General features: G+C 39.3%; 1 protein-coding gene across 1 annotated transcript; it reads left to right on the forward strand.

Annotated features, from left to right (window-relative positions):
* The first annotated feature begins 2,247 nt into the window (after positions 1-2,247).
* On the forward strand, positions 2,248-15,727 carry LOC111863667 (epoxide hydrolase 3). The gene is made up of 6 exons (XM_023850181.2): positions 2,248-2,575; positions 7,325-7,449; positions 8,947-9,059; positions 13,248-13,416; positions 14,094-14,254; positions 15,322-15,727. Exons 1-6 carry the CDS (start codon positions 2,393-2,395, stop codon positions 15,597-15,599), a joined length of 1,029 nt encoding a protein of 342 aa, XP_023705949.1. The 5' UTR covers positions 2,248-2,392; the 3' UTR covers positions 15,600-15,727.
* The last annotated feature ends 1,295 nt before the right edge of the window (positions 15,728-17,022 follow it).

A 17,022-nucleotide genomic window follows, 5' to 3' on the forward strand; every position in this document is an offset into this window, starting at 1 on the left:
TTTTCTAACGTCTTTATTTTCGTCTAAAATGATTATTTTACAACACTCGCAGTACTGAGAGTATATACAGCGTCGGCAATATGATTAACGAATGCGCAGCAATTTTTGGAAGGATAATTGGAAGAGGAAAGAGAATTACTTGGGAAAAACTCGCCCTAGTGCCACTTTTTCTCAACAAGAATCCCACATAACCAGATCTGGAATAGAAACCGGGCCGTTGTGGACGATGTCCGGCGACTAACTGCCTGAGGTATGACACGACCCACTTCCCAATCTAAGCGCACACAGTCATCAGAATGGGGAAACACTACCAGATGCATAGAAAACGTACGACTGGAAATACAATGAAGTAAAATTCTAAATAAATCTTAACGGTGAACGTTAGAAAGTATTTACTAGTTTTTTCCTAACTCCACGAAGCTGAGCCCTTCTTGAGAAACTGCCAGTCGCTCAGCTACTGAAGAATTTCCCAGCAGTTTATGGAAACAGAAGTGTCACTACCTTGCCGCCACTGATCTCTATCCTCAGTCAGAGGAATCCAGTCCATACTACATGATTCTCCCACACGTGTTTAGGTCTTCCTAGTGGTCTCTTTCCTTCCGGCTTAACCAGAGAAACTGTATATGCATTCCATTTCTCCCACCATGCTGTCCATCGCATCTTCCTTGACTTGATTATTCTAGTTATGTTTGGAGAACAATACGAGTTATGAAGTTCCTCACTACGCAATTTTCTCCAAACCCCTACCATCTCAACTCCCTTCTGTCAAAATATTCTCCTCAGTACCCTGTTCTCAAATACTTTCAATCTGTGTGCTTCCCTTGACAACCGGGTGAGCTCAGGCGGTATAGCGACTGGTTACGGGATGGACAACCGAGAGGTCGGAGTTCGAGTCCCGGTAGGGTTAGGAAATTTCACTTCTCCACGTCGTCGAGACCGGCTCTGGGGTCCACCCAACCTCCTATACAATGGGCACCGGGGACTCTTTCCCGGGGATAGAGCGGCAGGGGCATGAAGCTGACCACTCGCCTTCAACTGCTGCCGAGATCAAGACAATGTGGATCAATACATCCACTCCCCCATACGCCTTCATGGCGTAGTGCTTAATTAGTTAAGCACAAGGACAGCTTTGCCTGTGTTCTTCCCTTAATACCAAAGACCAAGTTTCACACCCATACAAAACAGCAGTAAAACTTATTTTCGTATATTTTATACCTTGCGTTCTTAAACAGCATACAGGAAGACAGAAGATTCCGAACTGAATGCTGGCAGCATGACAGGAATTCTACCTCCTTTTAATTTCCTCAGTGATTACATTTTGATATGCTACTATCGTTCACAAATATCTGAACTTTGCCGCATTCTCAAAGGATCTATTAGCTGTTTCTATGTTATGATTTGCCCTGCATTTTGGTGACAGGACATCAACTTTTGTTTTCTGCGTTTATGTGTAGACCAACCTCCTTACTAGAGCCAATGAGAGCTTCCGTGCATTTCTTTGTAGTATTTCTGTAATCCCTCTAATATGCGTAGATTTCATTAGTATCCGCCAAAATTTTCAAGATCTGTTTTCTATTTTTTTGTTTAAATTGCCGCTACAGCCCAAATTTGGGCCTTGACCTACCTCCATGAAACTTTCCGTTTCACTCCGGTTTACTAGATATTAGACATTCAGTAGGACTGCACTGAAATTGTTGATTGCAAGCGCGACGGACGGATTACTTACTAACGGGACTGAGCCCTTCTTGAGGAGCCGCCAATTCTGCAGCTACTCAAGAAAATCCCAGCATTTCATGGAACCCGAAGGTTCATTACCGTGTTCACAAGAGCCCTCCACTGGTCCATGTCCTGAGCCAGATCAATCCAATCCACACCATCCCAACCTATCTCTCTAAGATCCATTTTAATATTGTCCACCCACCTACGCCTGGGTCTTCCCAGTGGTGTCTTTCTTTCTGGCTTCCCCACCAATATCCTACATGCATTCGTCTCCCCCCCCCCCATTCGTTCTACATGTCCTGCCCACCGCATCCTCCTTGATTTGATCATTCTAATTATACTTGGAGAAGAGTACGAGTTATGAAGCTCCTCGTTTTGCAGTTACGCGACGGACGGACTGATGCGTGACGTAAGTGCTAAACGGTGACAGGTAGGTAGGCCCATGCTGTGTTCTTCGTTTTACGCATGCGCATGTAGCTTGACAACTAGGAAATGTTTGAGAAGAGGGGGAGACATGAAACATTATATGGCATAGACTCGAAGGCCGAAAAGACTCGGGTGGAGCCACTCGACTGCCTTAACTGGTAACGCATTGTCATCATTGGTCAGTTGTATTATCGCTGTGGCCTCACGTTTATTTCAGTCTGCCCGCATTCCATCTAGAAGAGTGAACATGGCATTGCTGCAGACTATACTTGTGTACACTATTGCATGTATTGCTGGTTTCTACACGTCCGTACGTTTAGCCATTCGTTACGTCTCGAATCCGTCCGCTTTTCCAGTGAAGAAGCGAGATAAACCACCGAAATGCCTCACAGACCCTGACCTTGGAGTTCATGGATATCTTTCCCTTAAAGTAAGTACATAACCTATCTTTTCTTACCAAATTTTTTCAAAATATCACTGTATTCATATACGGTATCATATATGCATACTTACACGTACTGCGATCAAAAACAAACGAACTCCATGGTTTTAGTCCGCAAGTGAACTATCACGACCGAGCGACCGCCGCTTGTAGGCGAAGTTAGTGCTAACTTTAGCGGATAGAGGGAGTCACGTGGTCACCGCAACGGATTCCCACTACCGTTAATCTCGGTTTTCTAGACCGGAGCCGCCATTTCCTTGAAATAGCTCCTCAATTATCATCACGAGGCTGACTGGACCCCGTTCCAGATCCACTACTTCTCAGAAAATCTGGTAGCACCGGGACTCGAAACCGGACCTCTGGAAGCGTAGCCAGGACCTCTGACCACTAGACCACAGAGGCGGTCACGTATTGCAATCACATGAAGTAATATATATTCTATAGCTTATTATCCAGTTTTCAGTTAACTTTCTACAGCTAGTTGGAAGGAATGTCATCTTCAAGGTATGATGTACGTAGTTTGTCATGTTACGAAGGCTACGTCAGTCATACAGCCGTTTTTTTTTAATTCCCGGTGGAACCCCCAACAACACATCACGTTCAGGTACAAATGGCTCATTTGTATTTCCATCTGCACAATTCACTAGCCCTGTGTACACTCAATAGCTGAGAAAAGTAATAATTCCACCTATTCAAAGTTTTTTGGGAATCTGCAAGCAGATCACCATTCTCATCCTTTATCATGTAAGTTCTAGGTTGGTAAAAAGAACTCCGTGGCATTTAGTCCGCAAGCGAACGATTACAGACCGAGCGACCGCCGCTTGTCGGTGTAGTGCCAACTTTTGCAGATAGAAGGTGGCGCGTGAGCGCAACGGATTCCCACGGACGTTAATCTCGGTTTTCTAGACCGGAGCCGCTATTTCCTTGAAGTAGCTCCCCAATTATCCTCACGAGGCTGAGTGGACTCCGTTCCAGACCCACTACTATGCTATTCCTTACTCGTCAGTCTTTCCATTATTTTGTCCACCCCTGTATATGAGTGCGTACATATTTTTAAAAAAGCATTTCATTTGACAAAATAGTACTAAGGGCGTTCCGTATATAATGCCTCCTATTTTTTTTAAAGAAAACTACAACAGATACAGAAATCATAATAACGCAGTTAAATAGAGCAATATTTCAGCTACTTACAGCTATTTTTCCACATAATCACCACCATTCGTTATGCAGCTTTGCCAGCGATTAACAAGAGCCTGTATGCCGCGCCCGTAAAAGTCTGCGCCAGCAGAGGCTAGCCACTTTCTTACAGCTGCAATGACAGCATCGTTGTCTGGAAAATGTTGCCCACGTAGTCCGTCTTTCATAGGCTCAAAGAGATGGAAGTCTGAAGGTGCTAAATCGGGGCTATAAGGTGGATGTGGTCGGACAGTCCAGCCAAACTTCGCAATGTGCGCGGTGGTCGCCAAACTGGTATGGGGTCTAGCGTTATCGTGTTGCAAGCGAAAGGTTGTCTGCTTCTCTGGCCTGACTCGGAAAATACGGGCTTTCAGCTTTGCCAGCGTTGTCTTGTAGCGTTCATAATTGACAGTCCCTGGTCGTTATCTGCTGATCTGTTCGGATGGGCGCTGTTCATTGTGAGGAATGGCAGCTGAGCAGGGATGCCCATGGCGTGGCTTGTCGTGCACTTCACTTTCGCCACTGTTGAAACGCACTACCCGCCGAATCACTGTGCTTACATCCACTGTATTGTCTCTGTACACCTTTAGCAAGTGTCGATGGATGTCAATGGGTACAATTTGTTCGGCAGTGAGAAATTCAATAACACATTTCTCTTTCATACGCACTTCTATGTCAGACACCAATTTGGTAGACTGCTCTGCTGTCGCTATCTGTCGCACGACAACCAAATTAACAGTACATTGGCGGGAATGTTNACCACCAATATCCAGCTCAGGCGTTACATATTAACACAAAAAAATAGGAAGCATTATATAGGGAACACACCATGTATATTTGTGGAGCAAACTACGCATAAAGAGAATAGCCATAAATTTCCTACAAAATGTTATAGCTATTAAGATTAACTAATCTTAATAGCTATAACAAATGGGTTAGCCAGGGGTTTGTCTTCTGAACCCATTTATTCTTATCTTACTGCAGACATATCTTACAATCTTGAAGGAAATGACCGTTACATATGGACACATGAACCATACTACGCCAAAATGGTGCGTTTGCTGAAGTGCAATGAGAAAATATGCGTTATTATAGTGTTGAATGAATTTGGTAAGAAATGGAAACCAGACAGTCATTTTCAAGAAGACAAAGACAGCTATATGGAATAAAATTAAAACAGTATGGACAAGTTCTTAAGTAAAGACATGATCCAGTTAATGGCAGTTTCCAATGCTTTCGTAAACATAACTTCAAACATTCACTGCTGCAACATGTGGGGTTTTAAGTAAAGAAATGTCACTCACATAAAATCTGTTGTCTCTACATCAAGAACCAATATCAGTATGGAATGAACAGCTCCTGATGATGCTGGTAGGGACAATCTCCAGAAAATATGAAATTTGTTTCATACTAACACAACTAATTGCTCACGATTTCATTGCATTCATTCACTGTCACAGCAAGAAGCAAGTGGCAAGCTTCTCTCTGGCTTCTTTCTTTGCGTACTCTTTGGCGCCAAAAATGGAGGCAGCATGTTCCTAAAAAATCTATGGCTTTTTTCCAAACTACGTGCCACTGTAAGCCTGAACACCCAACTTTTCATAGAATCACAAATCCATCACAGTATTTTATATCAATATTAATTCACTTCTTGGGTTGTTACAACATATGGTTGTGGGCAGTGCTGCCTCCACCCTGAATATGAAGGCAGCATGTACCTGTAACATCATCATCAACCAAACAGTGCAACAACACAAAAACAAATTGGCTTCAGTAGATAACAGCCGTGAAAGCCAAAAATCGGTGCATGTTTTATACATTTTGTTTGTTACTGAATAATAAGTAGGCTAGCGTGAAGTAATTATAGCAGAATGTTAGGCACAATTTCTCTTGTAGAGAAGTGGCTAGCAAATAAAATGTTGTCTGGCTGGTGAATTGAGCCAACATTTTTTGAACCATGTCTCTATGTTGACACTGAACAGGAATAGAATAAGCACTAAGACTTCCTAACTGGAAAATATAAAAGAATTGCTTATTTTTTACATTCATTAATTTGTCAGTAATCTTAGAATTCCAGGCAATCTTTAATTCACCTTTGTACTTTTGTCGGGCCAAATATTGTACTGATATGCAACATGATTTATATACTGAAGGTGACCTTTAAGAAACATCAGGTTATCATTATTTGGGCTGATAAGGTGTGTTGATAATTTCGGTGTATATATGTCTGTTAGCAATAGTATTGAATTTTACGTATTCTGGAGCAAGCTTAAAATCACAGAGCTAGCATATCCAAAACTAAATTCTTCTAGGGAGTAAATGTAAGGAATAAGATAAAAGAGATAATCCAATCTTTTAATCCTGGCTTAATTTGATATATTTTTGCTCTGTCAGTGGGAACACTCAAGTAACAGCTGCATGATTTGGTGGATTTGTGTTTACATATGATACAGATGTTACATGCACATAAACCAGACCATCTCCACAGAGAAACGTTGAGAAACTAATAGATATTCATAAAGTGGATAATTTTCAGTCCAGTGTGACATAAGGTTTACAACACTTCAGTCTTTATTCACTTTACATGTTTTGATTCAAAAGAATCATCCTCAGAGGCGCACCACTACGATCAGGAAACACTGTCACATAAGATGTTTTAACAATATGCACTTAAGCTATGAATAATGCTCACTATATAAATTTTTTGTTATGTGTAAATCTACACATCAAGAAATGTCATCGTGAATGCTCAAACATCAAAACTAACTGTCAAGTACTAATAGTTCTTATATTGAAACATTCAGATATGACTTCCAAAAGTGTTCATTTTATACATTGCATTTGAAATATGCAATGACAATAACCTATACAATACTTTGGAGAACAATATGAATCACAAAATTCTTCCTCACCACATGACTCTTTACATTCCTTACTGCACCCATTTCCCTTAGCACTTTGTTTTCAAATATTTTCAAATCATATACTTCCCTTACAAAAAGTGACAACATGTTATCATTAAGCATGAAATTCTTGAAGAACTAATCTACTTTCCTTTCACTACAATCTCAGTATTTGGTATGACAAGTAGAAAGAAACCTTGGTGTGTATGCATAACGAAGAAGAAATATAATTTGAGAGGCTGCAGACTTGGTATTACTGACAACAGGGACTTACAAAGTACACTGTTGAGTTTCATGAAGATTGGTATGGGAATTCAAGTAATATTAAGGTTTTGCTTCACCAGTTTGAGAGGCTGTAATGCTGGTATTAGTGACAGAAGGGTTTTATGAAGTGTGGCCTTGAGATGAGGTCATGTTCCATGATATGCATACCAAGTTTCATAAAGACTGGTTCAGACATTAGGTGGGGATACACATACAGACACAAAGACAGAAGGGTGATTTTGTAAACCTACTTTTATTCTTTCAAAATAAGGAACGTAAGCTAAAAAAGGACAATCATTTGTTTCAGTACGTGTTACTAGTATGACTAGCATGTATAATGATATAGCATGCTTTTCAAATAATTTTGTATTACATTTATTTGATTTATGTACAGGGTATCAAAATACATTATGTTGAAAAAGGAGACAGATCAAAGCCTCTCATGCTGTTTGTACATGGGTTTCCTGAATTCTGGTACTCCTGGAGATATCAAATGAAAGAATTCTCCAAAGATTACTGGTAAGTCAACATACAGAAATGGAATGAATATAATGATACTTCTAATTAGACCAATAATACACAGAACACAAGTAGAATTTAGTTTTAGCATTCATATTGCTTCAATTATGCATTTGTAATAAAATGAAACTAAGCAGCTCAGAGTTAGTTCAAGCACTGCATTCTGCTTTCATTGCTCATTAAGAATAACATAATCTTTCATAGACTGGTAAAGGTACATGTCTTGCAATAATTACAATAAAATCAAGAATATGAACATGTCATAAAAATATTGGAAACAAAATAATAAAATGATTAACTTCAATATACTGAGTTTTTCTTCAAGTTAATAATTGTTCGGCTAGTCAAGAAATACCCCATTTCTTATGGAACACCAGGGTTCAGTACTATGTCCACAAAAGTCTGCCACTGGACACTGTCCATAAACAGATGGATTCAATCCACAATCTTACCCCCCCTTTCCTTCAGATATATCCTAACCCTTATCCATCATATGTCATATTTTTGGGTCGGTACACTGCACAGCCCAGCTGCCTGAGGGTTACACTTTTCAACAGAAATACAAATGCCATTACCCTGCATTTAAATATGGTTACAAGCAGGGCCAGATTTAAGGTGGAGCAACTGGAGTGGTCACCCCAGGACCTCCACAAAACAGAAATAGAATCCACATAAGTTACTCGAAATTTGCTGCTCTAAAATGACAAAAGTTTAATACACATATTTTAGCTATTCTAATAATAATAACAATAACAAATATAATTTCCATAATCTAAATTTGTTTTTACTGATAGGGCTTCCACATTTTGACCCTCACAGTTTTAATTCTGGACCTGGTTGCAAGACAGTATATTCCTACCATCTGTGTCAGGGTCTGATAATGGGCTTTCATGAGATAACTGTAGCTAATAAATATCTGAAAATGTTGGAAGTAAAATCAATGGCAGTAATTATTAAAACCAGTCACTCCAGAAATTGGGTATTTTTTTAGTTCTGAAGAATTTAAGCTCATAATCGTTAACACTGCTAACCAGCACTTTTCATAGTAGAAATAAAAACAACAGAATAAGAGGGGGTGTGGGGAGAAATGAAAGCTGCAGTTTACAAAGACATTTTTCACGATATTCTTGAACTGAAGGAAGCCATCACAAATTTCATCAGGAACATTCCTCTGTTTGAATTGTCACTTTGCCAACAAGGTAAGATGTGTAGATACAACATGTGTCTACAATCGTGGAGGCCATATCCAACACTGGTTGTAACTTACGTAAATGAGAAATGTATCTGTATTACTGTACATGGGGTGTCTGAATATACTCATTGGCTATGGTAGGTGAACAAGGGCTTTTGGCTCATCCTATAGAATGTCAACTGTCAGACCTAGTCTCTTATACAGTGCCATCAAATCCTCATGCTTATTCAGTTTTTGCTTACCTGATAGAGGGTAGTTTTTCCAGAGCCATAACTAATTTGTAATGCATTCATTTCCATTTTCAGGACAGTCGCAATAGATATGCGAGGTTACGGGGACTCGGAGAAACCATCTGGTGTAAAGTACTACAGCATGGACTATCTTGTTGATGATATTAAGCAGGTTGTTGAGGCTTTAGGTTTGTATACAGATTGGTGTTTTAGTATTTAGGTGAAATACCATTTTGTTTCTTTGGTGGGCAAAGAATATAAACACTAAAATAAATACAAACCATAAATGGGCCACAGGAACATAAGAATGAAATAATAAATCAGAGAACCTTCAAATGAGAAACAGAAAATGAGACATGAATGTACATTTAGGGAAATAAATGTACAGACAGCTTGGCATAGGTGTAAAGCTATACTACTGTTTCTGAGGTGCTCAGTTTGAATCTTGGTTGGGATGTCCGCCATAATTATCTGTATATTTTCCTTAATTCTTTGGGCAAAGTGCATAAAAAGAAACACATTTGTCTATCAAGCTGTTTCATTTAAAAACTACTCGGTTTTTATCTGTGCATTTGATTCTCATTTGTACTATCAATATTTTACATGTATGTAGTTTAACGAAAATTTTCCAGTCTCAAAAAATTGCTGAGGTTACAGAAATGGATAACATAGTATCTGCATGGAGCAGGGTCCTTCTTGAGGAGATAATGAGGAAAATTCCTGGGGTTTATGGAACCCAAAGGCTCATTGTGTTTGCAAGTGGCTGCCATTGGTCTCTAACCTGACACCACCACTGTCACCCCCTTCCCAAAGCTGTGTAACATAAAACATAGGTTTCATTAAGGCCCAAAAGTACTATTTTAAAAATCTACAATTTTCACTTTAAAAATCAGGCAACTGACAAATGACCATGTAAATCAGTATTTAAAATTTTAGTTGCAGTTAATGGGCTTACTCAATAATATGCAGAGAAAAATAATTTCAAAGTGTGTAATGTGATAGCTTTCCATCATTGTACTTGTACATGCAATTGTAGATTTTTATGTGTAGTAAGTCAGCGTCAAGTTAGTAAAGTGTGTAAAATTGCAGAGTAGTGCATAATATGCTCAAGAATGAAGTTGTTTGTAAGAGTGTGAAAAACAATGGCATTGGGCCAATGTCAGTTGCATAGATAAAAACAACTGTAAACCATAAATTCCAAAGTTAAACGTCTGAGAAGCCTTGAAAGATAAGAAGACACAGAGTTACAAATGACAGTAACAGAAGGATTTGGATTAAAATAGGTCTGATATGGAAAACTTTGCCCATTTTAAACAGAGAATAAATAGGAACTAGATGAAAGTCATGGAATTGTTGACTCTGTCATGTTGAAAGGACAATGAAGAAGAGAAATATCATGTAAGAGCTTAAGAAGCGGTTGTATAAAATCTGCTTTCTGTTGTTCAGCCCTCCAGTCCTACAAATTTTGTGTTATTAATATTATTTTTGAGTAAAATAAATGTACAGTTGAACATTAAAATGCACTTTAGCTTGTAAGCAGACAAGAATATGATTGAATCCTGTTGTAGTCAATGGCAGGACTTATCACCTGGCGGGGGGAATTTGGTCCTGACATCACGTTCACAGAGAGCCTCAAATTTAGACTTCTGGCATTATCTCCAAATGAAGTTACATATACATATACAGACAGATATAATTTTTGTATGTTAAAAGCATTAATTTATTAAATGTAAACATGTAAATGTATCACAGTTTTTGTAACTCTGTTTTGGCATTCTTCATTTTTTAATATACTGGGACCTCAAAAAATGGAAGTGCCCCATGCCTCTGTCAACCTCTGAGAGGGTCTGGTCAACAGATTTTTATTGCTTCCAGCTGTAGATATATTACAGGGTGTATACCATCAACACCATTTTTTATTGCTAGTGCGGTGAGACTAAGTCCCTCATACTGTGGCCACTTCTGGCCTATTGTACCAGCCCCAGATGATAGGTGATTGTGGAGCAATTTGTGGAATGAAGATTGGCAGGGGAAACCGAAGTACTCGGAGAAAACCTGCCCCAGTGCCACTTTGTCCACCACAAATCCCACTTGACCAGACCCGGGCCACCACGGTGGGAAGCCAGCAACTAATGCTTGAGCTATGGCGCAGCCCATCACCACCATTACTACTTCCATCACTACTTCTGTTTCCTTTAACTCTGGGAAGAACATACTGTGGATTTTGACTAGGTTAAATTTGTCAGATATGAGAGAGGCCCAGAAAGTAAGGTATCATGATTTCTTGTTAGAAGACTTTCAACTGTACCATAATGACTTTATACATAGGGAAGTCAAAAATTATCCGCACTCGTTTTTCCAATCCATATATACAAAAGTAGGGGTTGAACAAGTACTTCATTTTTCTACATAGTCTCCTCCCTTTTCGATGCACTTGGTCCAGCAGTCCAAAAGCTTGCGTATTCCCTCAACGAAGAAGGTTTTCAGTTGGTCGCGCAACCATTTATGCACCGCTTCCCCCACTTCTTTGTCCGTAGAAAATCAAAAACCCCGTAAAACATCTCTGAGCGGTCCAAAGAGATGATAGTCAGAAAGGGCGAGATCTGGGCTGTAGGCAGGGTGTTCCAGCACCTCGAAACACAAATGGTTAATGGTTTCAACGGTCTGGTCGTCCTTGTGTGAGTGTTCATTGTCATGCAACAACAACACTTTCTTCGACAATAGGCTTCGACGTTTGGTGCGAATTGCTGGCTTCAGATTGTTGACCAGCAAGGCTTCAGATTGTTGACCAGCAAATCACTGTATCTTGCACTGTTGATTGTACACCCTTTTTCCAGGTAGTCTTCCAGTGTAGGCCTTTTTGAGTCCCACAAAACGGTTAGCATCACCTTTCCCACGAAATATTGAGTCGAATTTCAGCCCCTGATACACCTTCCAATCAGAGAAATTGGATCACTATTCTTTGTTAATCATTGGTGCACAATGCTAGCAGAGCAGCCATGTTTACACTGTCACAGCATCGAGGAAAATGATACGATCAAGGTAAAACTTCGATCACGTGACCACAGTCGTACCAACTCTAACAATGCATGCGTAAGAGGCAGTGTGACAAACCTAAAGATGTGTTATGGAGAAAGTGCAGATAATTTCTGATTTACCCTCATACAACAATCAAGGCACATACTTACAATATTTATCAACATAAATGGTTTGCCTACCAATGTATTTGTCCCATAGTGAGATATAAAATTTCCATCCCTTTGCAGTAACAGTATGGGTTCATCTCTAGTGTGCATAGACCTACTTCTCTCCCTGCAGTTGATTTCTACAGGGAAATCTCATATTCATATGCTCTCCATTCCATCTCACAGTAGCCGCAAATCCCAGTCCCTTGATAGGTATTCATTTGGACCTCTCAAGGCTTTCTGCTCTTTGAGTGTGATAAGAGAGCGATTGATCACATAGGTCTCAGATTACTAATTCAACAGGTGGCTTCTATTTTCACGAAGGCCTGTGTTAAAGCAGCTACAATTTGGAATGCAGTGAAGGGCTTTGGGGTGACCGAGTATGTGTATTCAACAAGGAAATATTTTCTGAAATTTGAATTTCTTCTCTCAACTGCAACGTGTTTCTTCCCCAAGGAACTACTGTTCAGCTGGTATGAATGAACAACCTTTAATATAAATGTTATAAGCAACTGTTGCAGTCAGTGCCGTTATGTCCGAGTGGATATATCACTATTTCCATGGGCACAGGCTGCTCAAAACCACTGTTAAACAGGGAAGAAATCAGAGCCGTTAACTGAATCACCATTCAGAGCACATTTCAAGACCCACGATGTAAAGAGAAAAGGGCAGGAAAAACGTAAATACACAAACATAAGGAAAAGAATGTATCTGTCCTGAGCAGTTCACTGATCTTCTGAAGGAGTGGATCCAGGGTGGAGCTTGTGAGGAATGGTGTATGCAGAATATATGTCATAGGAAGGGGAAGTTTATATTTGTGATTTGTGTTACATTATGCTAGTTCAAGGTTTGTTGCTCATCTGTGAGGTAAATAGCTTGAAATAAAAATTATGACTAAATATTATAGAAATGCCCATTCTTACCCCCACACAGCATGTAATATTGCACATCTTTTATTTTCTGCTTAAAGTACTGATAAGATTTTATGAATATTACATGTTTCTAACAGAAGAATACACTTGATTTATTTTAAATTTTTTGTTTGGACTGTTAGCCCAGAAAAAACATAGAACAGAAAACGTGCAGTCTTGTCCAACTTTACTCTATCAGAAATTGTAGGTTAAGTGTGGCAGATTGCACGAAGCCCTTAACTAATATAGCCTGACCTTGTACCTTTTCCTGTAATTTCAGGTCGACAAAAGATCATTTTAGTTGCTCATGATTGGGGTGGTGCTATTGCATGGAATTTTATTCTGAAGCACCATGAAATGGTACAAAGCTATATCATCATGGATGCTCCATATTTTCCAGCTTTTCCTGAAGTTGCAAAAGAAAACCCAAAACAGTTCTTCTGTTCTTTGTGAGTATAATGAGGAAAAAAATTTACTATAGTTCTTTTATTATAATAAAATTCACTAGCAAATAATAATTATTTTATTTCTTCTAATATGTATGTATGTAACTATAGAATAGAGTGTCTATTTGTTAGGCATTACTTGCATGAAGCATATAAAATGAATGCAGAATGCTGAATAAATCAGTTTCATATCAGTTTACCATAACCCACATTTTACACAGAGTTCAAATTTTCCCCAAAATGGCTCATCACAAAAACAAATCCCAGCTTTCTGTAAAGAGATGACATAAGAAACTTTATTTTGTTGATGCTGTCAAATATTGAAGATATGGTGAGAATAAGAAGTCATTGTTGATGAGTGATATATCTCATTTACAGTGATGAAACTGACAATTAATTATTTGCCAAGGTCCAAATAAGAGCTCCTGTTTTCTTGGAAGTATGTACCACTACATCAAACTGACATCTTCTACATAAAATATGCTTAAAAATGTTTAGTGTATAACAGGACAAAAATCAGTAAATTATCAATTCCAGATGGGGCCATACTACTGTAAATTCGACAGTCTTTTTCGATACCCTTTGTTCCTATCAAAATAAATGATGGTTAAGAACAGTGCAGATTATATCTCTCTCCTGTTTAAAGATTACTATTATTATTAATTTCATATTCTCTTCAGGTACATGTGTTTCTTCCAACTTCCATATCTGCCAGAACTCTTCCTTTCGTCTTTTGACTTCAGAGGGTTTCGACGACTGTTCAGAGGAAAGAACCCAAAAACCCCTTTCACTGTTTCTGATGAAGATATTGAGGCATTTAAATATAATTTTAGCAAACCAGGTGAGTGTTTTGCATTTTGAACACTTATGAATCAAGCACACTTTACAGCAAGTGTAAGATGCCAGTCATCTCATTTTCTGTAACAGCCTCGACTTATTTTTGTACATCCACTTTCAGGTACATTCAGCTCAAAGCAGTATTAAATTTGAGTCCTTCAGAGTGCACTGCACACCTCTACAGTTCCATTTCATAGAGGGTATAATTTTGGTTCATTATGCTCTATTTGAGTATATGATGCCTTACAGGGATGCTGTGGCCATCCAGTAATTTGACCATCATATCTCCTCTATGGAACAAAACAAACAAAACAATAACTGCCATGCCCCAGTACTGGGATTTCACATGATAGACCAACCATTTTTCCACAAATAATAGAATTTTTAACTGACTTCAATTGAAATGTAAATAGAAGAGAACAGGTGAAAGCTAACTGATAGTTATGTTTCAACTCCTTCAAGCCTCCTATGTAATGAGTACTGGGGGCCCTTTCCTGGGGGTAAGGCAGCCAGGGCATAAAGCTAGCGATTAGATCTCCATCTCGTGGTGAGGGCAAGAATGGTGGAACTATACCACTGCTCCTCCATATGTCTTCATGGCATAGTGCTTAGTTAATTAGGCACAGGAAAAACTATACCTTTTTACTTTTTAGTTACATACATTTATATAAATTATGTTATGACCATATGTGCATTGCCACTTTTTTAAGTATATGTATAAGAATGGTAAATATTTTATGGCTGCATGAGAATTTTAGATGCTTGGATACCAGACAACTTAAGTGTACTGTATTTTGAAAGAAACTACAGTGTTTTCTTTCACATCTTTTGTCCATCACAGGATACATTCTGTGACATGTAATTAAACAGATTAATCTGTTCTAGTATAGTTCCTTTAATGCTTACTGTTGCTTCTAATTGGTTCCATAATTTTAATTATCTTAGCATTTATTTCCATGGAAAATTCTGCAGCTTTTTATTCAAATTGTACTCATATGCTGAATATTATAGATCATTATTAGATTTGATCAGAATGATGATAAGTTCTGTAACTACAACTGTGTGTTGCAGAGGGATTAACACCTGCACTGAACTACTATAGGGCTAATGTTCTGAGAATTCGCCCTTCCAGTCCGTCACAAATGAAGCTGGATATTGAACCACATGGACTTCTAATATTTGGTGAACTAGATAGGTACCTGCTGCCAGCCCATGTACCAGCAGCTCAGAAGTATGTGAAGAACCTGGAAGGAAGAATTGTTAAGGGAGCCAATCATTTTGTGCAGCAGGATGATCCTGACACGGTGAACAAATACATGAGAGAATTCCTTGAGAAAAATGTAAAATGATGTCAATTGATGTTACAATAAATCAGGATTCAATACCTGTATGTATAAAAAATTTGAAATACGCTGTCTTGAAAAACACAGCAGGTTTCTGAAAGTTTTCAAGGTCAATTATATAAAAAGAAATCATTGCCTGCTTTCTTTTTTCCTTTCTTATTTGTAACAATATCCAGTATCGCCACTCCCCACCAGATGGTACTGACTGATCATGCATCTTTTGAAGCAACATACAATAGTCATATAAACAATTCTACCAGAGTATATGATGTCAGATCCAAGATGACAGCAGTCTTCAATGAGCAGCTAATTATTCCTCACACTTATATTGGAACACTTAAAAGTGTAAGTTGCTAATTATTGTGGGTCACTTGATTGATCTTGCAGTACCCCAGTATCGATCACTTCCTCAGAATACAAGTCTAGAGGTTAATCTGATTGATTATAAAGCTGCAACGCTTCTGACTTGCACTAGGGACCTTCCTAGTTCGAATCCCGCCTGGGGCATCCACTCTCCTCGCTGAGGTATTTGTGATTTTCCTCACTCCCTCCAGGCAAATGATGAAATATACATCAAATTAGTCCATACCTGCTTCCTTTCACATCCTGTTCAATACATGATTCACTAATCATTTTACCATTTGAAGCTACACAGTCTGAGTTGCTGTAGCAGCTGTCAGCTGGGATCCAGTGGCTCTGAGAACAGAACTGAACAATCAGGACATAGGGCCCATTCTGGAGAAAGCAGAGGCTGGACAGTGCCCAGAATGGAAATACACCACCAACCACAGCCCCACATACAAAAGCTACTGGGCCCAATGAAAATCCCTTGCTCTGAGGAATGGCATACTAGAGCGCCACACGGAATCCATCGATGGAAATCGAAAATAGCCCAGATAATTCTCTCTCAGAGGAGAGTGAATGACATGCTGACTGAACTACATGGTGGACCATCAGGAGGTCACTTGGATGTCACAAGACCTTGAATAAGTTTCAGCAAAGGTACCGCTGGCTCCAGGCAATCAATGTTGAGAAGGCTTGCTGGTAATGCGACACCTGTGCAGCCAGTCATGACCCCCGAATCAGGAATCAGGGCCAAATGCATCAGTACAGTGTCAGGGCTCCATTCCATAGGACAGTCATTGATGTGGAAGGGCCCTTCCCACAGAGCGACCAAGGAAACCACTACTTCCTTATTGCTATGGACAATTTTTCCAAGTGTCTGGAAGCCTAAGCCATTCCCAACCAAGAGGCTTCGACAGTGTGGCATGCAGACCCACTGTTAGGCAAGGACCGCAAAATATGCAACTATATAACAGCCGTTGCTAGGTAATGGCTCCACCAATATACACAAATGCAACAACTCCATGGCAACAATTGTACTGCAACAGAGGAGCAGCGTTTTCTATGTGGTCCATGTTGAGATGTT

Source organism: Cryptotermes secundus, unplaced genomic scaffold (assembly GCF_002891405.2).
Source record: "Cryptotermes secundus unplaced genomic scaffold, Csec_1.0 scaffold234, whole genome shotgun sequence".
Classification (NCBI taxonomy): domain Eukaryota; kingdom Metazoa; phylum Arthropoda; class Insecta; order Blattodea; family Kalotermitidae; genus Cryptotermes; species Cryptotermes secundus.